General features: G+C 44.4%; 1 protein-coding gene and 1 long non-coding RNA gene across 7 annotated transcripts in view; one reads left to right on the top strand and one right to left on the bottom strand.

Moving 5' to 3' along the window:
• The window catches only part of MOB3B (MOB kinase activator 3B), a 291,141-nt gene that overhangs the window by 190,292 nt on the left and 73,556 nt on the right, over positions 1-27,293 (bottom strand). For all 6 annotated transcript variants that reach the window (XM_081497877.1, XM_081497901.1, XM_081497870.1 and 3 more), the window contains one exon: positions 24,416-25,031. In XM_081497877.1, the coding sequence (XP_081354003.1) occupies positions 24,416-24,833 (418 nt within the window). In that variant the 5' untranslated portion in view covers positions 24,834-25,031. The remainder of the gene's footprint in view (positions 1-24,415; positions 25,032-27,293) is intronic.
• On the top strand, positions 7,124-12,660 carry LOC145509346 (uncharacterized). Its single transcript, XR_014056027.1, has 2 exons — positions 7,124-7,799; positions 9,218-12,660. It is a non-coding gene; the product is annotated as an uncharacterized LOC145509346 (long non-coding RNA).

Raw genomic sequence — 27,293 nt, 5'->3', positions numbered from 1 at the left:
CTGCAGCCATAAACCTGCTAAGCTATTGAATCATTGCCAAGGGTGACCTCTAATGCAGCCTGCAGAGGTCAAGCAGCCTTTTCTCTGTGAGTCAAAGAGTTCTTGGCTTACCCAAGGCTCTTTTGGTTGAACACAAAAGAAAACCACTTGAATGAGCATCAGCTAAGGCAGGCAATTGGATGGAAGGAAACAAGGACAGGAAATGTGGTCCAGCATCATGAGCAGATGGCCATGGAACTGGCATGTCAAGGCCCACAGTACTGGTCCACCCTCTCTGAAGATGCATGGCAGCCTCTTGTCCGCTCACTCCTTCTGCACACGGATGATGAGATGAAAATTCCGATGCTAAGGCAAGTCAAGGAAAATGTAAACATAAAGATGTTTCTCTACCCTCTGGCCATCCCTCTCCCCTTTACTGTGTAATGTGTTTCTGTATTATGCATGGACCAAACCTCCCCAAGTAGAAATACCTGCTCAACCACACAGAGCAACATTCTCCTCCCGCCACCAAGATAACACCTTAGGAGATAACCTTCTTCTATAATCTTGTAATGACCCATGACTCACTACCCTCTTTGTACACATAGATCTGGATTGTGTAAACTATCTATGTCATTTAAAGCACAGCCCTCTGGCTCAAGTGGGCTTCCCTGGTGGCTCAGAGGTAAAGAATCCGCCTGCCAATGCAAGAGATGCAAGTTCGATCCTTGGGTTGGGAAGATCCCTTGGAGGAATAACTAGCAACCCACTCCAGTATTATTACTTGGGATATCCCATGGACAGAGGAGCCTGGGAGTCTACAGGCCATGGGACCACGAAGCTTAAGTTTAGTTGCTCAGACACAACTAAGCAACTAAACAACAACCACCTCTACCTTAAAAACCTTATAACTAACTGTGCTTTGACCTCTAACAGGTGGAAGAGTCCTCAGGACTTTCTGAGAAGCTGTTCCTGGGTTATAATCTCCAACTTGATTCCAATAAAATTTTCTACTTCTTGCTTAGATGGGCTGATTAAATTTCTCATTGATGCCGACCTTCTCTGCTTTGGGAACTAGGACTCATGGGGCGGGCTGGGCTCTGCCAGGCACGGTTGTAGATCAATGTCTCCAGGAGGACAGAGCTGCCTCATCAGGGTTTCTGCCTCCCCGGGCCTGTTGCCTGCACCTCTCACCATGCTGACCTACCAACTGCTTGTCTTTCCTGCCTCTACTCACTTGGCCTTTCAACACCCTGCTCTTTGCAGCCCTCTCTTCCCTCTGCTGGAGAAGGCAATGGCAACCCACTCCAGTACTCTAGCCTTGAAAATCCCATGGATGGAGGAGCCTGGTAGGCTGCAGTCCATGGGGTTGCTAAGACTGAGCGACTTCACTTTCACTTTTCACTTTCACGCATTGGAGAAGGAAATGGCAACCCACTCCAGTGTTCTTGCCTGGAGAATCCCAGGGATGGGGGAGACTGGTGGGCTGCCCTCTATGGGGTCGCACAGAGTCAGACACAACTGAATCGGCTTAGCAGCAGCAGCAGCAGCAGCTTCCCTCTGCTCCAGTAACACCACTCTCTCCCCATTTCCCTCCTAACACTGACTTCTCCTCACACTCCTTTATCCACATGCCCCACAATGCCCCACCCGGGAGTGTGGCGTCCCTCAGAGCTGTGTCCTAGATCTTTGCCCTTTAAGACTCCCTCCCAAAGTGGTTTCAGCCACACCTATGGCTTCACTACCCTTTATCTGTTTCACCTCTTTCCTGAGTCCCAGACCTGTATACACACTTGCCCAGTCCATATTCCTATTTGGATGTCTCAGAGGCACCTCAAAATCAACTGAGCCAAACTTCCCAGCCCCTCAAAACTCCTCAGCCAAGGGATTTCCCTGGTGGTTCAGTGGTTTAAAATCTGCCTTGCAGTTGGGGGGACATGGGTTTCATCTCTGGTTGAAGAACTAAATCCTATATGATGCAGGGCAACTAAGTCCTCCTGCCTCAGTGAAAGATCTCGCATGATGCAGTGAAGATCCAACATGCCGTAACTAAGACCCGATGCAGCCAAATAAATAAATATTAAAACAACAACAACAACAACAACCTCCTCATCCAATATTCTCAGCTCAGTAAATGGCTCTATTTAGTTGCTCAAGCCAGAAACCTAGGAGTTACCCTCTACTGTTTCCTGCTTCACCCTCATAGATTCCATCACCTAGTCTCCCCCTTCGGAGAAGGCAATGGCACCCCACTCCAGTACTCTTGCCTGGAGAACCCCATGGATGGAGGAGCCTGGTAGGCTACAGTCCATGGGGTCACTAAGAGTCGGACACGACTGAGCGACTTCACTTTCACTTTTCCCTTTCATGCACTGGAGAAGGAAATGGCAACCCACTCCAGTATTCTTGCCTGGAGAATCCCAGGGACGACAGAGCCTGGTGGGCTGCTGTCTCTGGGGTCGCACAGAGTCGGACACGACTATAGCGACTTAGTAGTAGTAGTCTCCCTCTTAAACCTCTGGAATTCATAATTCCACACTTGTGTTTAAGCTCTCACCATCTCTTACCTGGTCCACTGCAATGGGCTCTGAGCTGGTCCCTCTGCATCCATTCTGCCCCTCCCTGGTCTGTGGCCAGAGTAACACTTTGAACACTCGAGTCTTACCACATCACTCAGCTGCCTTCAGAGGCTATTTACAAAAGTGGAATGAAACTCAGAGTTCTTCTCAGGACCTCTCTGAATTCTTGCAAGGTCTCCAGGACCCTGCTACCTCTGTGAACTCATCCAGTGTCACTTCTGCCTCACTCACTAGGCAGCCCTCACAATTGCCTTCTTTTCGTTCTCCAGAGATGCTGGACTTCTCTCACCTCAGAGCCTTGGTATACGCTGCTCTCTCTCCTTCTACCCACACCACCGCCTTACCTGCCCTTTCCACCTTGTAGGTCCTACTCATCCTTCCAGTCTCATCTTAAACACCCCCTCTCTCCCCCTGATGTTGTGTGTATGTTTGAGAGTATTTGTATTTGTATATCTGGCTGGAGTCCAGTGCATTTCCCTCGGCCAAACGTCACACTTGTAATGATTAATTTCACTGTTCATTCATCAAGAACCCCCTGCTGTGCCAGGCACTGCTGTAGACACTGGGATTGCAGCATCCGAAGGGAGACATTCCTGCACTCAGGGAGTTTCCATTCTTTGTAACATTTCTCTCCCTCAGCTATTTGATTTCAGCTGCTCAAGGAGAAGGTCATGCTTGTTTTGCTGGCCACTGTATCCCAGTGTTCAGCACACTAGCATGTTGTCATGGGAATATTCAGTAAACATTTATTTGCTGGCTGTCTGATTGGCCTCCTGAAGTTACTATTGTACTGGACACATAGTAAGTAGAAGTATGTTGAATTACACAAGTTCATTCAGGCAACTGTGTCCTTAGAAAAAGGTAATGTTTCAGATTTGGCATGATGGTTTTCAATGTGCAATTTGATTTTTAGTGAGGAATTATTCGCTTATTCCTGTTAACCAATATAGGATGAATAAATGAAAAAAACAAATGATTTCAGGATGAAAATATTAAGAAAATTGGATGGGATGGTCTGATAAAGACAAACAAAATGGACCTATGTCATATTATATTGAATGATTAGAAAAATCTTTGCCAAGGAGGGGGAAATTTAAGCAAAGACCTGAATAACAGGAAGGAGACAGCTGTGCAAAAATCCAGGGTGGATGGTTCCAGACACAGAAAGTGCAAAGGCTTGGAGGTAGGAGTTGGGGGAAGAACTAGCAGGAAGGGGGGCTGTTTGAAAAGCACAGAGAAGTCTAGGATGGCTGGAGTCCTGGGGGCAGGGGAAATGAGGCAAGAGAAGGTGGCCAGGGGCTTGCTCACCAAGTGGGCAACAGGCCCAGGCAAGGGTTTAGGACCCTCTTGCGGTTTCAGTGGGGAGATAATGGGGTTTTTAAAGCAGAGAATAAATGTGATCTGATTTATGATTTTTAAGAAAATGACCATCTGCTGTGAGAAGAATAGACTAAATAATTTTGACCCTCTGGTCATTAAGACCTCTTAGAAGACCAAAGACTGCTATAGGAAAAAATAAAATTGTTTTGCTGTTCAAAAATCTGACTTCATTTGGGGTTATTACATAATTAAATATGAAATATGTTGACTTTAGTCCTTTCTGGTGAGTTTTAAGTCCTCATCACCGGTAAGGGGACAAGTGACCTGTTTCCTTTAGGGGCCAAAACTCATACCAAATTTATTTATTAACATGAGACCTGTTTTTTATATTTACTGATCACTGATGATTATGATCCATTTGATGGACATTAAAAAAAAAAACTAGTAGGCTCATCTCTGATAAACATCTCCCTTCAACCACTACCAAGTGCATAACATTGCCACCAGAGCCCTTCTTTCAAAATTCACCGATGCATCTCACATTTGTCACACTCATTATTTGTGAGCAGTGAGCTATGCAACAGAACTGAGACTCATTCTTAGGGATGCATCAGCCTGTCTTATATTTGAAACCTCTTCTCTCCAAGGAATAAACCTCTTCTCTCATCATGTCATTTAAAAAATGTATTGAGGTGTTTTTGGTCTGGAGCCTTCTTAAAGCATGGGGTAATGACTTTGCTAAATCCTACTGGAAATAAAAACACATCTAGAAGCTATGGACTAACAGAAGCTACACTGTGTGCATGCTTACTCACTCAGTCATGTCCGACTCTTTACGACCCTGTGGATTGTGGCCTGCCAGGCTCCCCTGTCCATGGAATTTTCCAGGCAAGAACACTGGAGTGGGTTGCCATTCCCCTCTCCATGGGATCTTCCAAATCCAGAGATTGAACTCAGGTCTCCTGCATTGCAGGTGGATATTTTACTGCTTGAGCCACCAGGGAAGCCCAGAAGCCACATTGCTATCTCTTAAATTAAGGAGATAGCCTGCTAGACCAGATGAATAGGGGCTCTTGATAAGACATAAATATACCAACTGCATTCTCCTTTTTCTTAGTGGCAACACCGTTAAGACATTGTGATGCAAGCCAGCTTACCTTTTAGAAGCCACATCCACAGACAGCACACATAGTAACAGCATCCACAGTAACAGTGCACATAGCCAAGAGCACTGAGAATTCTTTTAAGGAAGGGGCTAGTCTTAGTCTCTCAGTCTCTTGACATCGCTTCTGCTTGGGCAAAGGAGCAGAGCACTAACCTTAGAAAAAGCCTAAGCGGAAGGCTCAGGGCATTAGCGGCTAGAAGGGCACTTGATTCAGAGCCCCATTTGTGCCGGAGTCTGCGAGCCCTCACTTGCAGCTGAAAGCCTCCTGGGCTGAGCTTACGGCTCCAGAACTCATGCTGCTGAGTTGGTGGGAGGAGGCCTACTTCAGTAGGAGGAGCCGAAGACCCGTGAGAGACCCACAGGGATGAGGCAGGTGCTTGGGGCAAACTCAGTAGGAGGCAACCCAGGGAGACCTGGAGGATGGCAGAGTGCTGGGGTAAGAGGGGGACTGGCAGAGGAATTAGGGGTTGCCAACGGTCTGCATGGTAGGGGCTGATCAAACAGTGGGAACCCTGTCACCGGTCTGAACACCATAAGCATGACTCTAATATGGCACAATCAGGCAGCCAAGGTGGAGAACCAGTGTACGGTGCCTGGAGTACCAGGTAGAGCCCTAGGCAAGAATCCACTTCCCAGTCTTGGAATTTGGGGTATGGGCTTGGCCCAGTAAGTAATACTGGGAGAGTCCACCTTGTTCCTAAAACCTGAGAAGATGGTCAGAGCCTCCTGGTGGGTTTGAGCCTAAGGACAGAGTTAAATGCTCCAGCTGTGGGAACAGAGCTCTCTGGGGGAGACCCCCCAGGGGTGGGCACAAGGACCAGGCAGATCAGCAGACCACCCCCTAATACAGTACTTAGAATAAGTAGGTGCTTCATAAATAGTTGTTGGGTCTTCCCTGGTTGCTCAGTGGTCTGCCAATGCAGGGGACACGGCTTGGATCACTCATCCGGGGAGATCCCACATGCTGTGGATTAACTAAGCCCATGCACCACAACTGCTGAGCCTGTGCTCTAGAGCCCGGGAGCCCTAGAGCCTGTGCTTCGCAACAAGAGAAGCCACTGCAACGGGAAGCTTGAGCACCGCAGCTAGAGAGTAGCCCCCGCTCACCGCAGCCAGAGGAAAGCCCACAAAGCAACGAAGACCCAGCACAGCCATAAATAAATAAATTAATTAAACAGCTGTTTAATTATAACCCCAAACTTAACTCTGAATCCCAGCTTTTTCAAGGAACCAATCCTTACGGCTCTATTTAACTGGGTCATCTAAAAGGCTCACTTTGATAGCATCCCCTTTTAAACTGTCCTGGAAAAAGCAACACCATTTTATCTGAAAAACTTGAGCTCCGAGCCTCGCTGTCTTTCTCCTGAGCTGACAGTGCCCCACGGGCCTTCCTCAAAGGCCAGCTGTGGGATAGCATGACGGAGAGGAGGTAGAATGGACTCCTGTGGCACCTGAAATAACACGGAGCCCAGTCAGCCCCATGAGTCACCACAGACTGACAGAGGAAGCCAGATTCCATGGCCATTTTAAGAGTCAACATGTTTTAGGGCTGAAAAAAAAATTTCCTGGGCCTCAAAGTGGTCACTGTTTGAGAGGCGGGCAGCGAGGCCATGGCTGAAAAGTCCAGCAGGGCATCCAGAAACCTGCCTCTGCCTGTCGAGGCCTCATGGGCCTCCAGGGTCCTAATTTCTGGAAGCCTCTACCACTGCTATATGCAGCTTCTCACACTGGAGAAAAACATAGCAAGTACTACGCAGAAATACAGTACTCACAATACTGTTAGTAATCATGTGAGCTGATAGTTATCAAATATTTTTGACCTGCCAAGCCCCATGTATTATCTTATTAAGTCCTCACAGCAACGTTATGACCTAGGTCTCTTGGTGTTATGAGAAATACGGTTTTTAGCAGAAAAATAGGGTTAACAGACCAAGGAGTCAAAAGGGAAGGCAGTAAAAAGAATCAGAGGGACTTTGCATATTGCAGTGAAAGGTAAAAACTCAATTATATTAGTCTGCTCATTTCCTCAATGTGGAACCATAGGGCACTATAGGTAGCTAGCTGGCATATCCTTATATTCTTTTATTTTTTTCTTCCTTTTCTTCCTAATGAGTGATATTTTTACCTTGAAAAGACACACACACACACAATCAGGCCTTACTATACACACGAAAATTTGAACCACCTCATGTGTCTCACCCTATTAATGGGAGGGTTTGTCCCACTAGCCACTCTCCCTGCTTTCAGCAGACCATGAGTCAAATCCATGTATCTAAGACATAGTGAGAAAGGAACAAAGCCATGACTTGAAATATTTTATTTCATCCAGGCAGGATTTCTTCTGCAAAGGTCTCATGCTTTGGTGTCATGGAGAAACCAAACTTTTTCCTTCTTTCAATTTATCCTTTTGTTTTTCTCCTCTCTCATTCAGCCTTTGAATACATTTCTGTCTTTATGTTTACACAAAGACATGCATGCACATGCCTAGACCGTGGATATCTCAGAGGTCCCTGGTGTAGGGAAAAACACAGTGCAGTAAGAGAATTGTTACAGGTCTTTATAAGCTGTGTAACCTGGGCCTCTGACTCAGTTTCCTCATTTGGAAAAGAGGCAAAAAACAGCTTAGTAAAGCGGTTGTAAAGCACCTAATCTACCATGTGCTTAGTCGCTCTGTTGTGCCCGACTCTTTGCAACCCCATGGACTGAAGCTGGCCAGGTTCCTCTGTCCATGGGATTTCCTAGGCAAGAATAATGGAGTGGGTTGCCATTTCCTTCTCCAGGGGATCTTCCCAACCCAGGGATTGAACCCATGTATCCTGTGTCTCCTACAATGCAGGCGGATTCTTTACATGCTGAGCCATCAGGAAAACCCACCTAACCTACTATAGACACTCTATATATGGTAGACATCATTATTACATCAACTGCATAATATCAAAGCAAGATACAATGTAATCTGCTCGGAAAGGCAGGTATGAGATTTGCCTCTGACACCAGCACTAAAAGTACATTTCATTTGGCCTAAAATGTTGTATATACCCCATTTGATAACTAGTTGGTCCACAAAGGGTTACTCAAATCTGCCTATTGAGGATTGAAGAAATGTGGTCATGCTCATCTAAAGCTGATCAATGGTCATCTCCATCATAATGTCCCTTGTCATGGCTTTCAATTAATGCTTACTTCAATGACCTATGTCCATAGAAAGAGCAGGATCACAGATAATCCAAAAGAGCAAATAAGTGTATATCATTCATTTGATTTGTTTTTCATAACAGCTACTTTACTGTATTACTTAGATCTTGGCTAATGTTGGCATTCTATAAGAATGAATATTAGTTGATGGTGAGAAAAAACTCATAACCTCTCTCACCCAGATAGGAAGTTATATTGAATACTGTTGCATAAAATTTTCAAGGTGTGTCACTGGTGATGGTTTACCACTCTGTATTGTACAGCTCATTGTTGTAATTATATCATAAAAATTCCATTTAAATTTTAAAGTACTTCCTATGGGGCTTCCCTGGTGATTCAGTGGTTGAGTCCACCTTGCAATGCAGGGGACATTGGTTTGATCCCTGGTTCAGGAAGATCCCACATACAGAAGAGTAACTAAGCCTGTGTGCCACAACTACTGAACCCAAGCTCTAGACCCCACACACCATATCTACCGAAGCCCACGCACCCTAGAGCCTGTGCTCCATAACAAGACAAGCCACTGCAATGAGAAGCCTGTGTGATGAAGCTAGAGTAGCCCCCATTCTCTGCAACTAGAGAAAGCCCTCACACAGCAAAGAAGACCCAGCACAGCCATAAATAAATAAATAAATACTTCCTATGTATACACCAGGCTCCCCGGTGGCTCAGGGGTAAATAATCCATCTGCTATACAGGAGACATGGGTTCAATCCCTGGGTCAGGAAGATCCCCTGGAGAAGAAAACGGCAACCCACTCCAGCATTCTTGCCTAGGAACTCTCATGGACAGGAGAGTCTGGTGGGCTGCAGTCCATGGGGTCTCAAAAGAGTCCAACACAACCTGGCAACTAAACCACAACAAGATGTATACACCTAGCACCACCAGTGAATTAATCTCCTTTGAACTAGCTCATTATGCTAGTGTGAACATCGTGTTAAGGAAATCAGAGGGCGTATTTTTTTAATTTTTATTGGAGTATAGTTGATATACAATGTTGTGCTAGTTTTCGGTGTACAGCAAGGTGACTCAGTTATACATACACATATATCCACTTTTTTTAGATTCTTTGCCCATATGGGTCATTACAGAGTATTGAGTAGAGTTCCCGTGCTCTACAGTGGGTCCTTGTTAGTTATCTATTTTGTATGGAAAGAGTGTGTATTTTTTTCAGAGACTAGACTAATTAGCATCTTTCTTTTGGTGGTACTACTAAAGTCTGTGACAGGGAACCTGCATGACTCTGAACACTATGGTAAAAAGCCATCAGGATTGCTGGGTAAATATCACCACGCATGTGTCCTGCAGATCAATGGCCCCTAAGAATCTTGTCTAACTCGTTTATACTATCACCATGTCACCAATGTCACCATTTATCACAAGAGACACTGAAAAACCTTCAATGCAATCTTAATTTATGTTCATTCAACCAAACCCATCAAGTGCCTACTAGGTGCAAAGGACTACTAGCTTCCTCATTGCTTTATCTATAGCAGTGGCTCTCAAAGGGTTGCATGGATCTCTGGGGTTCTTTTCACAGGTACACAAAGTTCTCCTTTTTCCAACTACATATCCCTGCAAAGCTGGACTTGAACTATAGATTGGAATGCAGAAGCAGATAAAAGAGTCCAGTTGTTTTCTATGAAATCAGACATTAAAGAGATTGGCAAAAACTTAAACAATGCCACTCTTCTTACTAATTTTTTTGGGGGGTTTGGGTAATACAGCTATTTTTCATTAAAATGCTATTTACATTAATATGTGATGTATTTGTTATTGTTATTTTTCAATGAATTAACAAATATTTAAAAATTTTAATTTCTAATATGATAACAATTGGTAGTTGTTAAAAATAAAAGAATTTTAGGACTCTCGATAATTGTTAAGAGTCTGAAGGAGTTCCAAGACCAAAAAAGTTTGAGGCCACTGTTCTATTATACATCTATATTATCCATGGACTATAGCCCGCCAGGCTCTTCCAGTTCATGGAATTCTACAGGCAAGAATACTCGAGTGGGTAGCCATGCCCTTTTCCAGGGTATCTTCCCGACCCAGGGATCGAACCCAGGTCTCCTGCATTGCAGGCAGATTTTTTTTTATTGTCTGAGCCACCAAGGAAGCCCTATACTGAAATCTTACAGCATCCCAATTCACTTTGCCAACTTTGTCTTTATAGAACTCATTACTGCCTAAAACTATCTTGTTTGTTACTTATCTGTTTTTTCTATATGCCAGTCTTTTGCTTATTTGCTCGCAGATACGTTCCCTACATGTTTCCCAGAACCCTTTACCCAAGATCATGGGCAGCCCTGGCAGCGGACTGGAGGAGGGACACAGGAGCCCACATTTCTCCCGAGTTCTCCTTGGCCTCCAGCAGTGAGGCATCCTCTCGCTGGTTCCAGTTCTACAGAACGGGCGATGCTCCCAGCTCGTGCCGAGCAGCCTTGGCTCCCAGGTGCTAGCCATCCCCTCTCCTTGCTTGTTCTGTCCAATCCTAGCGTGTAGGAGCTTACAGCTCTTGTAAGTGCTGAGTGCTTCACCACCCCAATTTGACATTTCAACTCTCCCCACACTTTGGGGAAAGAAACTTATCTGTTTCTTCATTTGAGACTACGGATAAGGATAATGTCACCTGGGGCTGCTTTGAGGATAGAGGGGGAAAAAAAAATACAGGGAATTCCCTGGTGGTCCAATGGTTAGGACTCGGAGGTTTCACTGCACGAGCCCGAGGTGCAATTCCTGGTCAGGAAACTAAGCTATCCCAAGTCATGCATGGAGGCTAAAAGAAAAACAAACACATAAAGAACCTCGCATGCTGCTGAACCCAGAACAGGTAATAACTGTTAAATAATATTATTATTTCTGTACTTTAAACTTTGGAATTACTACCTGACAAAAACATGGAATCTACTGGTTTCAGCCGTGTATACATGTCTGGATTATTTAACTGATATTCTAATGGATGTGAAAAATTACTCTTTTTCCAACATAACTATTGTAATTATATCACAATCAATAGCTTTTCTCAATTTTTATTTCCATTGGAAAAGAAACGCACATCAAATGCTGCAGGAGAAATTCACCTATATAATCAAGCATTACAAACTACAATAAATCACTGGTCTTTCCTTTTTATACTACCATGAAAAGAAATAAACCCCAGATGTATTCAGCACTTAGTTCTCTACCAGGAACTTTATAAGAGCCTTATATGCAGCCTTATATGCATATAAGAGCCTTATATGCAGTTTGACACTGAATTCTCATAAGCTTATGAAATGGGTATAATTATTAATATTAATACCCCTTAATACCCCTACTTTCCAGATGAGGAGACAGTCTCAGAGAGGGTCAGGGCTTTCCAAGGTCACAAAACCCATGAGAGGAACAGATTTGAACCTGGACTGATGATGAAACCTTATTGTTTCTGGAAAACAAAATAAAGCCAGCATAACACAACCCAAGTGTTATGACAATTGCTGCTAAGTCGCTTCAGTCGTGTCTGACTCTGTGCGACCCCATAGACGGCAGCCCACCAGACTCCGCCGTCCCTGGGATTCTCCAGGCAAGAACACTGGAGTGGGTTGCCATTTCCTTCTCCAGTGCATGAAAGTGAAAAGTCAAAGTGAAGTCGCTCAGTCGTGTCCGACTCTTAGCGACCCCATGGACTGCAGCCCACGAGGCTCCTCCGTCCATGGGATTTTCCAGGCAAGAGTACTGGAGTGACAACAAAATGAACACTTGACTATTGGCCAGAGCTGCTCCCTTAATTCATCACTGCCCTCCAATCCTCATATCCTGGGCCAGATAATGTAGAAACACTGAAAACCTATTGCTTAATTTGAAGAATGTTTCCTTTTCCTGAGAGAGAACTAAAAACTCCAGTTTTTCTCTCCATGAAGACAAACATTTTAACTTCCAAAGGATCAATTAGACACATCACTAAAGATGTATTCACACACTAAAAGGATTCTTTGCCAAGCTTTCTTAAAATGCTACATGCTCTCTGAGAAATGAAAATATCAGCCAAGTGACAAAAATTCAACTGCCTTACAATTATCAGGAATTTTCTATTCTGTAATATGAACTCTATGGCATGAGTCAATCAATTTACACTTAGATAGTAGCAATTAGTTCACCCTGTGTCTACTTTATGCAGACACATGTAGCTTTACTTCATGTAAAGCTGGGTGCAGTGGCATGAAGCAGAAACAAAAAGGTAGGACTGGCTTTGTTAGGCCTCACATGCTATTCATGCGAACATCTTCTCAAGTTCCTCTGGGGTGCAACCTGGTCTGGGTATCAATGCCAATCTAAACATCCCACAGACGCTTATCTTTTCTTCCAAAGGATCCATAAGATACAGCAGAAGACGAAGAAAATGTGGGATCAACTCCACAGCCAAATGAGACAATTACTGATTCATTTTACCTTCTCTCTTTTCTTATCTGAATTCACCTGAGAAATCTAATTCTTCACACTGATACTGTGTGATATTGAGATAACACTGAAAGCCTACCCAGTCGATGTCTCTACACTGTGCTAACTGTTTTACATGCAGCATGTCATTTAATAATCTCAACAGCCCTATGAAGTAGATACTTGTATATGCACTTATGAGGAAACAAGCTCAGAGACTGAAAATTTTCTAATAAAAGTTGATAAGTGGGATTAAAACTCAGGTCTGACAGAGACTAATGCTTTTGTTCCTTTTTTGCCACCACCCCCACCTTCCCAAACTGGCTCATCTTCCCAGAGCATCCACTTTACCAGAAGACTTGAGAGAAAGACATGACTGATGAGAAGGAAAACAAGGATAGAATTAGCCTTTAGAATATAAATTTAGCATGAGTTTTTAAAGATGAAACACCAGGAAGTTCTTACATGCAGAGGCCTTAATAGACACTACATGTCCTGAAACCTACAAAGGCCTTTTGAAGGAAATGCTTGAGACTCACTCTCCACATATGAGATCTAGGGCAGGACAATCACTCGGTCTCCCTTCAAAATGACACTGAGTAAGGATACCTTCTTCATCTAGAGGGGAGGCGGAGACCTGTGAGGAGGGCACAGAGAGAAAGATTCTGGTGTCAGGGCCCTGCTGATATGTACCGCTCAGATAAACAAAAACCTGTGCTCATTAGCAGTCAGCTGGCTCCTCAGTGGTAATCCAGTAAGCTATGGGGATCTCGACCTCACTTCACGCAGCTTATACAACTGCTCCTTCCAATTCTCTCTGTTCTGGGTCAGAGTTCTGGTTAACTGTTTTTTCTCCATCCCATTGCATTTCCAGATACATTTCCACATCCCTTAAGGCTTGGTGCTGGGACTTCCCTGGTGGTCCAGTGCCTAAGACGCCGTGCTCCCAATGCAGGGGACCTGAGTTCGATCCCTGGTTGGATCCCTGGATGTTAGATCCCACAAACCGCAACTAAGAGTTTGCATGCTGCAACTAAAGATCCTGCATGCCACAATGAAGACACAGTGCAGCCAAATAAATAAATTTAAATTAAAAAAAAGAAAAAAACGGCTTGGTGCCGAGTTGATCTGTGTCTCCAAACAGCACTGACCTCCGCAAGGCAGTCTTCACTGACTAGGGAGGGACGCCATGTCTACAACCACAAACGAGTAAAAGCAGCAGGTTACTGTTGTCATTTAGGCACTAAATGGTGGTCAACTCCTTTGTGACCCCATGGACTGTAGCCCTCCAGGCTCCTTCTGTCCATGAGATTTCCCAGGCAAGAATACTGGAGTGGGTTGCCATTTCCTTTTCTAGGGGATCTTCCCAACCCAGGGATTGAACCCACGTCTACTGCAGTGGCAGGCGGATTCTTTCTTTACCTCTGAGTCTCTAGGGAAGCCCCTAAAAGCAGCAGATACTGCCACTCCAATTGCAGTCTTTATTTTTCATCTTTGTTTTCCACTGAGTATCACATAGCCTGGAGCCCTTCCCAGCTGATGCTGAGATGTAATGACTTGTCATTTGAGATATGGCTCATTAAAATTACACAGCATGGGTAAGGGAAAACTCAGTGCGGGTGGGGACAACAGGTAATTAGCATTAACTTACAGGGCAACTGCTAGGCCCTCTGGGCTCCCCTCTCTACTCCTTTTCCCCCTGCTGCTTCTTAGCACACTGGTGGTCCTCACCATTTTCCAGAGGTATCTCTTGGGGTTTGTTGAGTAGGGGTGGTTATTTACCATCGTTCTCAAGAACTCAGCCACAGAGTCACTGCCGTGACACAGAGTCCACTTGCCGTAACACAGGGAGCAGGGAACTGGGTCCATCCACAAAAGACCATCTATTCGCCCGCAGCCAGTGGGGGTGAGGAAGAGTGGATTCAGCTGTCTCTGCATGGTTTCCACGAATAGATGAATCAGTTCAGTTCAGTCGCTCAGTCGTGTCCGACTCTTTGCGACCCCATGAATCGCAGCATGCCAGGCCTCCCTGTCCATCACCAACTCCCGGAGTCTACCCAAACCCATGTCCATCGAGTCGGTGATGCCATCCAACCATCTCATCCTCTGTCGTCCCCTTCTCCTCCCGCCCCCAATCCTACCCAGCAGTAGGGTCTTCTCCAATGAGTCAACCCTTCGCATGAGGTGCCCAAAGTATTGGAGTTTCAGCTTCAACATCAGACCTTCCAATGAACACCCAGGATTGATCTCTTTTAGGATGGATTGATTGGATCTCCTTGCAGTCCAAAGGACTCTCAAGAGTCTTCTCCAACACCACAGTTCAAAAGCATCAATTCTGGGGCGCTCAGCTTTCTTCACTGTCCAACTCTCACATCCATACATGACCACTGGAAAAACCATAGCCTTGACTAGATGGACTTTTGTTGGCAAAGTAATGTCCCTGCTTTTAAATATGCTATCTAGGTTGGCCATAACCTTCCTTCCAAGGAGTAAGCGTCTTTTAATTTCATGGCTGCAATCACCATCAGCAGTGATTTTGGAGCTCAAAAAAATAAAGTCTGACACTGTTTCCACTGTTTCCCCATCTATTTCCCATGAAGTGATGGGACCAGATGCCATGATCTTAGTTTTCTGAACGTTGAGCTTTAAGCCGACTTTTTCACTCTCCTCTTTCACCTTCATCAAGAGGCGCTTTAGTTCTTCTTCACTTTCTGCCATAAGGGTGGTGTCATCCGCATATCTGAGGTTATTGATATTTCTCCCGGCAATCTTGATTCCAGCTTGTGTTTCTTCCAGCCCAGCGTTTCTCATGATGTACTCTGCATATAAGTTAAATAAGCAGGGTGACAATATACAGCCTTGACGTACTCCTTTTCCTATTTGGAACCAGTCTGTTGTTCCATGTCCAGTTCTAACTGTTGCTTCCTGACCTGCATAGATGAATAGATGACTGAATAAACTAGGGGAGGTCAAAATCTAGAGAAGGCGAGTTCTCACCAGGAGCAAAACTTTAAGAGTTACCATCAGCAAGGACCCAGTATGATCTGCATCGGATGCAGGGCCCTTTCTGTTTTCACATCCTTCCCTGTATATGTGGACTTACGTCAGGACACTTCCTAGAGAGGATTTAACATGTGATGCCACAGGGAGGGCTAAAACAAGAGTGATGCTGTTCCTGGGGTGAGAACACCACAGACATGAGATGTTGGATTATCTGAGAGCATGGGCTATAGAGCTGAGCTGCTTTGGGTTTGAATCCCAGGTCTGTCCATGCGACCCTGGGCAAGTGATTTAATCTTTTTCATCTGTGACATGGACCTCATGCTACCTGCCTTATGGGGTCATTTTATAGATTAAATGACATGATGCAGGTAAAGTGTTCAGAAAATTGCAGCTTTGTTATGATGCATTCCCTGTGAGTAAATTCTTAGAGCACCAAACAGTTTGTGTGTGTTAGTCACTCAGTCATGCCCGACTCTTTGCAATGCCATGGACTGTAGCCTGCCAGGCTCCTCTGTTCATTGACTTCTCCAGGCAAGAATCCTGGAGTGGACTGCCATTTCCTTCTCCAGGGGATCTTCCCGACCCAGAGATTGAACCTGGGTCTCCTGCATTGCAGATTCTTTACCATCTGAGTCACCAGGGGTGCCCTGCCAAATAGTTTTTCAGATCCCAAAGACAAAACATGTTTCCAGAGCCTTAGGAAAAACTTGCCGGTTCACAAGGCTAGCTTGGAGGCTCCATTCCTGGTGCTGAAAACCCTTTCCCTTCCTCTTGCGAAATCAAATCCAGGGCAGCTCACCCAACACTGATTTTAGTGAATGGCTTGTCCCAGATGTGACTAGTTGGCTATCTCCCCTCTTTCCCACCTAACCTACACCCAGTCTCTGCTGAGGCCTGCTGGATTGAAATGAACACGGGCAGGCTCTGTACTCGGTATTTTTTCTTTTTTTGATTTATTTTTTTGGCTGCACTGGGTCTTTGTTGCTGTGCATAGGCTTTCTTCTAGTTGCAGGGAGCGGGGTCTGCTCTCTAGTTGAGGTGTACCAGTGGCTTCTCTTGTTGCCGAGCACAGACTCTAGGCGCACCAGCTTCAGTAGTTGCAGTGCATGGGTTCAGTTGCCCTTCAGCACGTGGGATCTTCCTGGACCAGGGATTGAACCCATGTACCCTACACTGGCAGGCAGATTCTCAACCACTGAACCTCCAAGAAGTCCCCAGTACTCAGTCTTTTGAAAACCAAGAGAGATGATCCTTCCCAGTAGCTTTCTCTCTAAAGAAGTAAGTGGTCATCCCTGACAACAGGAGTTGGTCTGACTCCTAATGAAACGTTGAAATTTCCAAAAGTCCTTGAGGATATTTATGAGCAGCCCTCACACACACATAATCAGGCTTCCCTGGTAGCTCAGATGGTAAAGAATCTGCCTGCGATGCCAAGGACCTGGGTTCGAGCCCTAGGTCATGAAGATCCCCTGGAGAAGGGAATGGCTACCCACTCCATTATTCTTGCATGGATAATTCCATGGACAGAGAAGCCTGGTGGCTACAGTCCCACGGGGACACAAAGAGTTGGATACCACTGAGCAACTAACACTTTCACTTCACTTTCACATGACCCCCACACCACAGAGCAATCCAGGAAAAAGGACAGCTAATTTTTTAAAAATCATGTTGAGTCTCTTACAGTGCGTTTTGCTTTTATCTGGGGCTACTGTTCGGAAATCAAGTGGGCTCCAAGAGTTTTGGTTGACAGTTATGTAGAAACGTATGCAGAGAGAGAGGCAGATGACATACATTTGTTTTTTAGCACCTCTTATGAGGGCCTACGTGGTGCTAGTGATAAAGAACCCGCCTGCTAATGTAGGAGATGTAAAAGAGGCGGGTTCGATCCCTGGGTTGGGAAGATCTTCTGGAGGAGGGCATGGCAACCCACTCCAGTATTCTTGCCTGGAGAATCCCCATGGACAGAGGAGCCTGGTGGGCTACAGTCCACAGGGTCACACACAGTTGGATGCAACTGAAGTGACTTAGCACTTAGCACAGGGGCTTATGGCTCTGGGGTGGGTGTTTTCACTCACACTGCTTCATTCTTTACCACAGTTCTGTGAAATTGGAATCTTCACACAGAGTAGAAGCTTAGAGGTTACGTGTTTACCAATAGCACACAGCACATAATGTTTACTATAGTCACTGCAGCATTTTATAACGGCAGAGCTGGTCTCTGTCTACAAGCCCAGAGCTAGTCCTGCCATACTGTAAGTATATTTTGATGACATACAAGCTGTCTTACCAGCATTATCTAGATTTACATCAAAACTTAAAAACCACGAGGGAGACAATAGAAAATAACAGTTAAAATTTAAAGGCTAGTTCTAAACTCAGTTCCCCAACATCCCATGTTTGAAAGGTTCATCCCTATGGATATTTTTATAGCCTTATGTTTCCTGCCACAATATTTTGAGAGAGGATGAGACTCAGCTGTAGTCTCATCAGAGAGGTTGCCAGAGGGAAACAGCCAATTCCACAATGCACTTGTCCACTGAGCAAAGCACTCATTTTGGAAAAATGTGCACATTAATTTGGAGCAACTCGACAATCTAGGCATTATGGAAACTGCTCAAGGACACGAACTGTTTGCTTCGCTCCTTCTTGGTGCCTAAAATAGGACCCGCTTCTGAACAGACATTCCACAAACATTTGGTGAGTGAGTGAAGGACCAAATGCTGTAACAGGTAGTCACGGCCCATGAAGCATCTTCCGAAGGCTGTCACCCTCTGCTCAGTCTTGCAAGATGGGAACAGTTACAGTGTCTGACATACTGCTCAGGCATTTTAGGGGTGATTTTTGAAAACGGGCAGACAAAAACAAAACAAAATAAAACAGAAACAAAAAAACAGAATCATTTCTTTAAAACTTATACCCAAAATCAGCTTTTCTGAAAAATTTTTCCCTCCTAGGCAACCTCCTAAAACCATGATTGAGAAGTCTTTCACCATGTGAAGGAAATCTGCAGAATAACAACTCATGCTATAATATAAATGGTAGTGGGTGACAAGAGCAGAGATTTTTGGCCAGACACTCTTGAGCTCAAACCCTAACTTCTAAATGACTAATTAACTGTACAACCTTAGGAAAGCCCCTTGGCTTGTTTCAATGTCAGCTTCCTCATTGGTAAAATGGCATATTTAATTCATTCAGTTATTATAAGAATTAAGAAAGATTAGCAGAGCCAGGTCTAGTGCTTGACGCTGAGCAAACTCAATATATGCATGTTCCCTCCCTTTCCTTGCTCTTTCCTTCTCTGATACCCATTTATTCTAAAACTGTAAAGGTAGGTGAGATCATGTCATTATTTTTTAAATGTTCTTATTCCTCCTGCTCAAAGACATTTTAAAAAGATGAGTTGGAGGGGCGCTAAGTTTTCAACTTCCTTTTTTTCTAAGCGTCAGATCTGAGATTTAAGTCCTATTACATAACAGAAAAACAGGGAAGCTGGGGGCTAGAACAGAAAAATTATTGTTGATTAGCCAGGCAATGGAATTTAAAAAGTGGGTGGCTGTGGCTTTCTATTTTTCTTTCATTACCTCTAAAAGTGGTTAAAAGAGAGATACAATCAAAGAGGAGGTGGCCCTTGCTTCTGAAATTACTGCTGTTTTAGGAGCTTTTGCAGGAACCTCTGTTGGCTTTTTAACAAAGGAAACTCGGGAGGATCAAGGGAGAGTGGGGGAGACTCTGGTTCACAAGGGAGCCACATCTGTTTGGTCTTCTCCCAACCGAGAAGGCTCGACTTCTGGAATAGCCCGGGTATCCTAGTTAAATCAAGATCCAGAAACAGATGAGAGTTTCTCTTTATGTTTCCGCGGTAGAGATCAACAGCTGTTTATATCCTTTAATACCTAACCGAGGGTGAAGACTTCCCATCTGTCTGTATTTTTTCGGTTCTAGTTCCTCGGATCACAGTGGGGAGGAGGGGAAGTTTGAACTCTTCCCAACTCCCAGACAAGAAGACAAGAAATATGCCCAGGATTCAAAGCCATAATGCTAAGCAGAACTCCCAAATTTCTCATCCGCCCAGGGTCTGCTGTTGGCTGGAAATTCCTCTTCCACTTTATCCTGAGAGACATCTTGATCATTTTCATGATAATGACTCATGGCAGCACCAAGATCAAAAAGAAGGAAAGTAGGCTGGAATCAGGGGGAGGAAGACGCGGAGGAAATGAATTTTCATAGAGAAAGTGGTTCCAAAAAGACAAGTTTTTGCAAAGACAGCAACAGTGTTATCCCAGGGCAAACAGCAGAGGTGAGCAGGATACTAATGAAGACCATCAGGGTGGTGGTGGATGGTGGTGGTTTTTACTAACCCCTATCATTTTAACCCCCTTCATGGATCACAGCCTTGTCTCATGGCAAAGGGGCTTGCATAATTTAATAAAGCTATGAGCCATGCCATGCAGGGCCACCCAAGATGGACAGGTCATGGTAGAGAGTTTTGACAAAATGTGGTCCACTGGAGGAGAGAATGGCAAACCATGCCAGTATTCTTGCTGTAAGAACCCCACGAACAGTTCGAAAAGGCAAAAAGATATCACATCAGAAGATGAGCCTCCCAGGTCAGAAGGTGTCCAATATGCTACTGGGGAAGAGAGAAGGGCAATTAATAATACTAATAGCTCCAGAAAGAATGAAACAGCTGGGCCAAAGCAGAAATCCCAGATGCAAAGAGCCAACTCATTGGGAAAGACCCTGGTGCCGGGAAAGATTAAGGGCAGGAGAAAGGGGTGAGGATGAGGATGAGATGGTTGGATGGTATTATCAACTCAATGAACAGGAATTTGAGCAAACTCAGGGAGATACTTAAGGACAGAGGAGCCTGGTGTGCTGCAGTCCATGGGGTTGCAAAGAGTTGGACACAACTTAGCGACTGAACAACAAATGTTTTAACCTTGGAAAAGTTAAACAGAGAAAATTAAACCCCACAGAAGGCAAGGTGCAGGAAATACCCGGGAATGGTGATAATGGGTTTCAGAGACATTTGTTTACTTTGATCACCAGTACCATACCATATACATGCTGGCACTTTATAAGGATTATTTTTCTATCCATCCATCAATCCAACAACTTGTAAAGCACCAGGACTGGACTTAGTGCTCAAATAGTCAACTGAATAAGACATATTCCATAACTTTAAGGGGTTTATATTCTGAAAGATGACAGTCTTCACAGAGGAGATGGTATAACGGATGCATGAGAATTCACTGGACAGAGATGTTAGGGGATTCCAAAGGAGAGAATGACATGGATAAAACCAGAGAGATAAGAAACAAACTATTCCTGGGGAAGGGATGAAAAGCATTCTGGGTGGTTACAATAAACAAGAAGAGTGGGAGGAGCTTACTAAAAGTACAGCTACTTAGGCCTCACCTAAGAGATTCTGATCTAGTTGTTGAGGGAGAAAACCAAGGAATTTAAATTTTGAAAAGAAGACCCAAGTAATTCTGATACATATAAAAGTTTGACAACTCTAATGTATACAGATGAACATTCCCCGAAAGATGCTAACAGTATTCCATTAGAAAAAAGGTACCAGGTTCAAATTAGGATACACTGAAAGTGAAAGTGTTAGTCGCTCAGTGGTGTCCAACTCTTTGCAACCCCATGGACTGTAGCCCGCTAGGCTCCTCTGTCCATGGAATTCTCCAGACAAGAATCCTGGAGTGGGTAGCCATTCCCTTCATCGGGGGATTTTCCTGACCCAGGGATCAAACCTGCATGTCCTGCATTAGCAGGCAGATTCTTTTACCATCTGAGCCACCAGGGAAGCCCCTACATACTACCATATTCCTTTCTTGGAGATTTGAGTTCAGTTCAGCCATGTCTGACTTTTTGTGACCCCATGGACCGCAGCACGCCACGCCTCCCTGTCCATCACCAACTCCCTGAGTTTACCTAAACTCATGTCCATTGAGTTGGTGATGCCATCCAACCATCTCATCCTCTGTCATCCCCTTCTCCTCCTGCCTTCAATCTTTCCCAGCATCAGGGTCTTTTCAAATGAGTCAGTTCTTCACATCAGGTGATCAAAGTATTGGAGTTTCAGCTTCAGCATCAGTCCTTCCAATGATTATTCAGGACTGATTTCCTTTAGGATTGACTTGTTTGATCTCCTTGCAGTCCAAAGGACTCTCAAGAGTCTTCTCCAACACCACAGTTCAAAAGCATCAATTCTGGGGCGCTCAGCTTTCTTTATAGTCCAACTCTCACATCCATACATGACTACTGGAAAAACCATAGCCTTGACTAGATGGACCTTTGTTGGCAAAGTAATGTCTCTGCTTTTTAATATGCTTTCTAGGTTGGTCATAACTTTCCTTCCAAGGAGTAAGCATCTTTTAATTTCATGGCTGCAGTCACCATCTGCAGTGATTTTGGAGCCCCCAAAAATAAAATTTGTCACTGTTTCCATTGTTTCCCCATCTATTTGCCATGAAGTGATGGGACCAGATGCCATGATCTTAGTTTTCTGAATGTTGAGCTTTAAGCCAACTTTTTCACTCTCCTCTTTCACTTTCATCAAGAGGCCCTTTAGTTATTCTTCACTTTCTGCCATAAGGGTGGTATCATCTGCATATCTGAGGTTATTGATACTTCTCCTGGCAATCTTGATTCCAGCTTGTGCTTCACCCAGCCCAGCATTTCTCATGATGTACTCTGCATATAAGTTAAATAAGCAGGGTGACAATATTCAACCTTGACGTACTCCTTTTCCTATTTGGAACCAGTCAGTTGTTCCATGTCCAGTTCTGGCTGTTGCTTCCTGACCTGCATACAGATTTCTCAAGAGATTCCTTGGAGTTTTAATGCACATTAATATAAAGTCCTCCAGTAAAGAAATCAGTTTCACTCAGCATTTTTCAAACTTATTTTTCCATGGGGAAAAAAAAGACAAAACATACACACCTATTAAGATCTCTCAGAACACTTTCATACTGTGAAGTCCATATTGGGAAGAGCTGAAACAGAGGATTCCGATCAAGTGAGCAAGCCCCAAGCATAGTGAATGGCTAAGGAAACCATTTAGAAAAAGAAAGCAAAGTCAATTACTCTGAGAGATCCAGCAGCATCCACTGATTTCCTCCAAAGTCTAAAATCACCTATGATGTCCTATTTTCCAAGGAGACCGCCAGAAGCTTCCTCTCCCATAAGTAACACACCAGGCTCTGTGATGTTATTTCTGGTCAGCAAATTTGTGTGGTAACCACAGCTGCCAGAGAGAACAGAAGTGCCCAGAGTTCAAAGCATCAAAGAACAGAAACAGAAGGGGAAGGACAACGAGGAGGGATCCTTGCCCAGATTTATTTATCTTTATTGCTATCACATGTTCTGCACAGAGCCTTGGCAGTGGCTTGTAATGCTTTCGGAAAAGACAAATTCCTCCCAGCTCCAAAAGAAGCCTCCGACAGTCAATGAAAATGCAAGACATGAGCCAAGGAAGTTTCTACTCCTCCAAGGCACCAGTTATACAGCTAGGGGAGTTTGTGAAACCTGCCTTCTTCCTCCTATGCTGGTGCGTCAACCACGGGGGACTGCGTTATCATGCACCCCACCTCCTGCCCGACAAGAGCCAGCAGAGAGAAAGTGCAAGGGGAAATCAGGCAAGGCAAGGCAACAAGAGGAATCTGAGCAAATTGGTTTGTGTGCTGAATATTTCAAGATGGACATACTACCCTAGTCAAGTTATATATGTTTTTTTTTTATATAAGCAATTACTTCCATACACTCACCTCAACTTCCCATATCCCACATGGGGACCCATGCCCCATATAAAGGTGATTTCAGCAATGAGTTTCAAATGCTTTTTTTTTTAAATACCTCAACCATCTCAGATTTTTTTCAATAATATTTTGCAGCAGCATAAGAATTTTTTCAATCATTCTACAAATAGTTCCTCAGTGCCTAAAAGGTTCCAGGGTACCATGCTGGGCATCAGAGGTACAATAAGGCAAGGAGGAGAGTGTTCATCTTTATTGATCCAAAGGCCCCAAAACTGAATTGTAAATTCATCCTGCCAGGCAGGCAGACCCAATGATCATCAGCATAAAGAAATAAAAGACACAGAAAAGGTCTGGTCCTTCCCCTTAAAGAGTTTCATGGCTTTTAGTACAAAGCAGACGAAAGCATTTGCATTCCAACTGTCTAGGTTGGTCTAGCCACTCCACACCAGTCCAGAGTTAATAGAACAGGCAGGAATTAATACCTATGATCAGGGAAGAAGAGAATGCCGGGATCTTGTTTCTCCAAAATGCCAACCACCTGTTTGTTCAACTCCCAAACAAATCCATGCATTTTCACACTGGGATTTCTCATCCTGAGAGATGACTACCAATCATTGCACTAGAGTTAGTGTAACTCACCAGTTAATTAGCTCCAAATTAAAAATTTCACTAGGAACTCTGGGTAGGTTTGGAGTCTAATCCTAAGGAAATCAATGAGATCAAATTTAACTTTTCATCAAGCCAGTGTTCCCCACTATTGAGGACCGCAGAATAATTATAAGTGGTCCACACATGATTTTTTTTTCCATAAGGTCCTTAGGTATGGAGAAAGAAACTGCAGATAGGTGAATGATGGGATTTAGGGAAACAGTGACGTGGATGCTATCCAGCATTCAAAGGCAGGCCGCTTCAGAAGAAGCCTCTGCCAACTTTCCAAACTTGGGTGGGATGTGACAAAATAACCAGGCAGCTGGTCACGGACTTACCCACACACGTTGGAAAGATGTCTTCATTGTTGATCTGGACCTCGATCCAATCCATGAGAAGGTTCATGTACTGGGGGGCCGGCAGGGCAGTCGGCTTCTTGTACTTGAGGTCATCCTGCCACCGGTATTCGTATTTGGGGCCCCCTGACATCACAGGGCAGGTCCGTTCGGTGCAGAACTCACAGATGGTACCGTAGATGAGGTTGATGCGATTGAAGAAGTCCACCACGTGCACCGCCACCCAGTCATTCTGGTCCTCCCCACTGGGCAGCTGCACGGCTGCCTTCAGGTCCACGCCTGAGTTGAGGGAGGCCTGAGCTCGTTTGTGGAGTTCGAACCTCTGTGTGCCAGGTTCAAATTTCCTCTTTGGCCGGAAGGTCTTGTCCTTGTTGAACACCTGCTTCAAGGCTATGGACATGGTCTGCTCCTTCTCTCCCTTCCTTCGGCAGGAAGTAAAAAGGCAACTGGGACTTTTCAGGGAGAAATCGCAACCCAACAGGGTTTTCCACTGCCAGCCCTCTGGCCCCAGTCTTGTGGTCTGCAGCTCTCAGTCTCTTTTAGATAGCCCTTTCCATCTTCCTCTTGAATGATTTCCAGGGGAACTTCATGTTTCTTCCTAAAGGTAGGAGAGGAAAAGGTCTCATTATTGCCCCATTTGCATTTAAGAAATGACAGAGGCTTAGACCCGATTTCCACCTTGCTTCTGACTGTGCCCACTTACATCCAGGTATAATAATGTAGGAGTCAAGCCAAACCCTTGAGAATCTGTATTGGTGATCAAATCATATAACCAAAGGTGAAAAGGTACCACACCCTTTTTCTTTACATCATTGGTCAAATTTCTGACAACTTTTTGCTAAGTGGTCATAGTTTCAATGGGCTGCTCCAAGGTGTTAAGGATGAATATGATAGTCAATAACATTCCCATATGTTCCTTTTTAGAGTATCTGCCCCACCCTTCACTACCCTTGAGTAAGCATGAGGACACAACCCCCATCCTCTTAGACACACCTGATTGGAGCAGGGGTGGTCCTCACACCAAATTTCCCTGGAAACTTGGAATCAGGATCCAGCCTTTCTATTATCCCTGAGAAGTGATGAAAACTGGATCTGCTTGACACTATTTACAATAGCCAAGACATGAGAACAAAAGACTGGTTCCAAATCGGGAAAGGAGTAAGTCAAGGCTGTATATTGTCATCCGGCATATTTAACTTATATGCAGAGTACATCATGTGAAATGCTGGGCTGGATAAAGCACAAGCTGGAATCAAGATTGCCGGGAGAAATATAAATAACCTCAGGTGCGCAGGTAACACCACGCTTATGGCAGAAAGCAAAGGGGAACTAAAGAGCTTCTTGATGAAAGTGAAAGAGGAGAGTGAAAAAGCTGGCTTAAAACTCAACATTCAGAAAACTAAGATCATGGCATCTGGTCCCATCACTTCATGGGAAATAGATGGGGAGACAATGGAAACAGTGAGAGACTTTATTTTCTTGGGCTCCAAAATCACTGCAGATCGTGACTGCAGCCATAAAATTAAAAGATGCTTGCTCCTTAGAAGAAAAGCTATGACCACCAAGACAGCATATTAAAAAGCAGAGACATTACTTTGCCAACAAAGGTCCGTCTAGTCAAAGCTATGGTTTTCCCAGTAGTCATGTATGGATGTGAGAGTTGGACTATAAAGAAAGCTGAGTGCCGAAGAATTGATGCTTTCGAATGTGGTGTTGGAGAAGACTCTTGAGAGTCCCTTGGACTGCAAGGAGATTCAACCAGTCCATCCTAAAGGAAATCAGTTCTGAATATTCATTGGAGGGACTGATGCTGAAGCTGAAACTCCAATACTTTGGCCACCTGATGCGAAGAACTGACTCATTTGAAAAGACCATGATGCTGGGAAAGATTGAAAGCAGGAGGAGAAGGGGATGGCAGAAGGTGAGATGGTTGGATGGCATCATCAACCCAATGGACATGAGTTTGAGCAAGCTCTGGGAGTTGGTGATGGACAGGGAAGCCTGGCGTGCTGCAGTCCATGGGGTCGCAAAGAGTCGGACATGACTGAGGGACTGAACTGAAGACATGAGACATGGAAACAATGTAAATGTTCATTGACAGATGAATGGATAAATAAGATGTATTTATATATATACAATGGAATATTACTCAGCCATAAAAAGAATTCAATAATGCCATTTGCAGCAACATGGATGGACTTGCAGATTACCATACTAAATGAAGTAAGTCAGGCAGAGAAAGACAAATACCATATGATATCACTTATATGTGGAATCTAAAGTATGACACAAATGAACTTATTTACAAAACAGAAACAGACTCACAGACATAGAGACAGACATAGAGAGCAGGTTGTTGCCAAGGAGGAGGGTTGGGGGAGGACTGGGGTTTGGGAGTAGCAGATGCAAACTATTATATACATGTATAACTAAATCACTTTGCTGTACCCTGGAAACCAACACAGCACTGTAAATCAATGATACTGCAATAAAGTAAGTTTTAAGAACTGAATTCCATTGAGCCCTCTTTGCACCACGGGTAGTACAGTTGAGAAACCTGGACTTGCAGAGAGAGGAGAGAGGAGAAGGGAAGGGGTAGAGAAAGAAGAAGAGGAAGAAGTGAAGGAGGGGGAGAGGAAGGATGAGGAAGAAAGAGGAAGGAAGATGCCACGGACAGAGAAAAAGAGACAAAAACACAAGTGGCCACAGGGAGAAAACAACAAGAGAAAAAGGGAGAGGCAGTGGGGTGAGAGTAGCTTCTTTTAACTTTTTTATTTTGTATTGGGGTATAGCCTACTAAAAATACAACAGTCTTAGGTAAACATCGAAGGCACTCAGCCATACTTCTTTTGTTCTTGAT

The sequence above is a fragment of the Giraffa tippelskirchi genome, chromosome 1 (assembly GCF_054371585.1).
Source record: "Giraffa tippelskirchi isolate mGirTip1 chromosome 1, T2T-mGirTip1v1.2.pri, whole genome shotgun sequence".
NCBI classification, from domain to species: Eukaryota; Metazoa; Chordata; class Mammalia; order Artiodactyla; family Giraffidae; genus Giraffa; species Giraffa tippelskirchi.
This window is presented reverse-complemented; position numbering and strand designations above follow the sequence as displayed.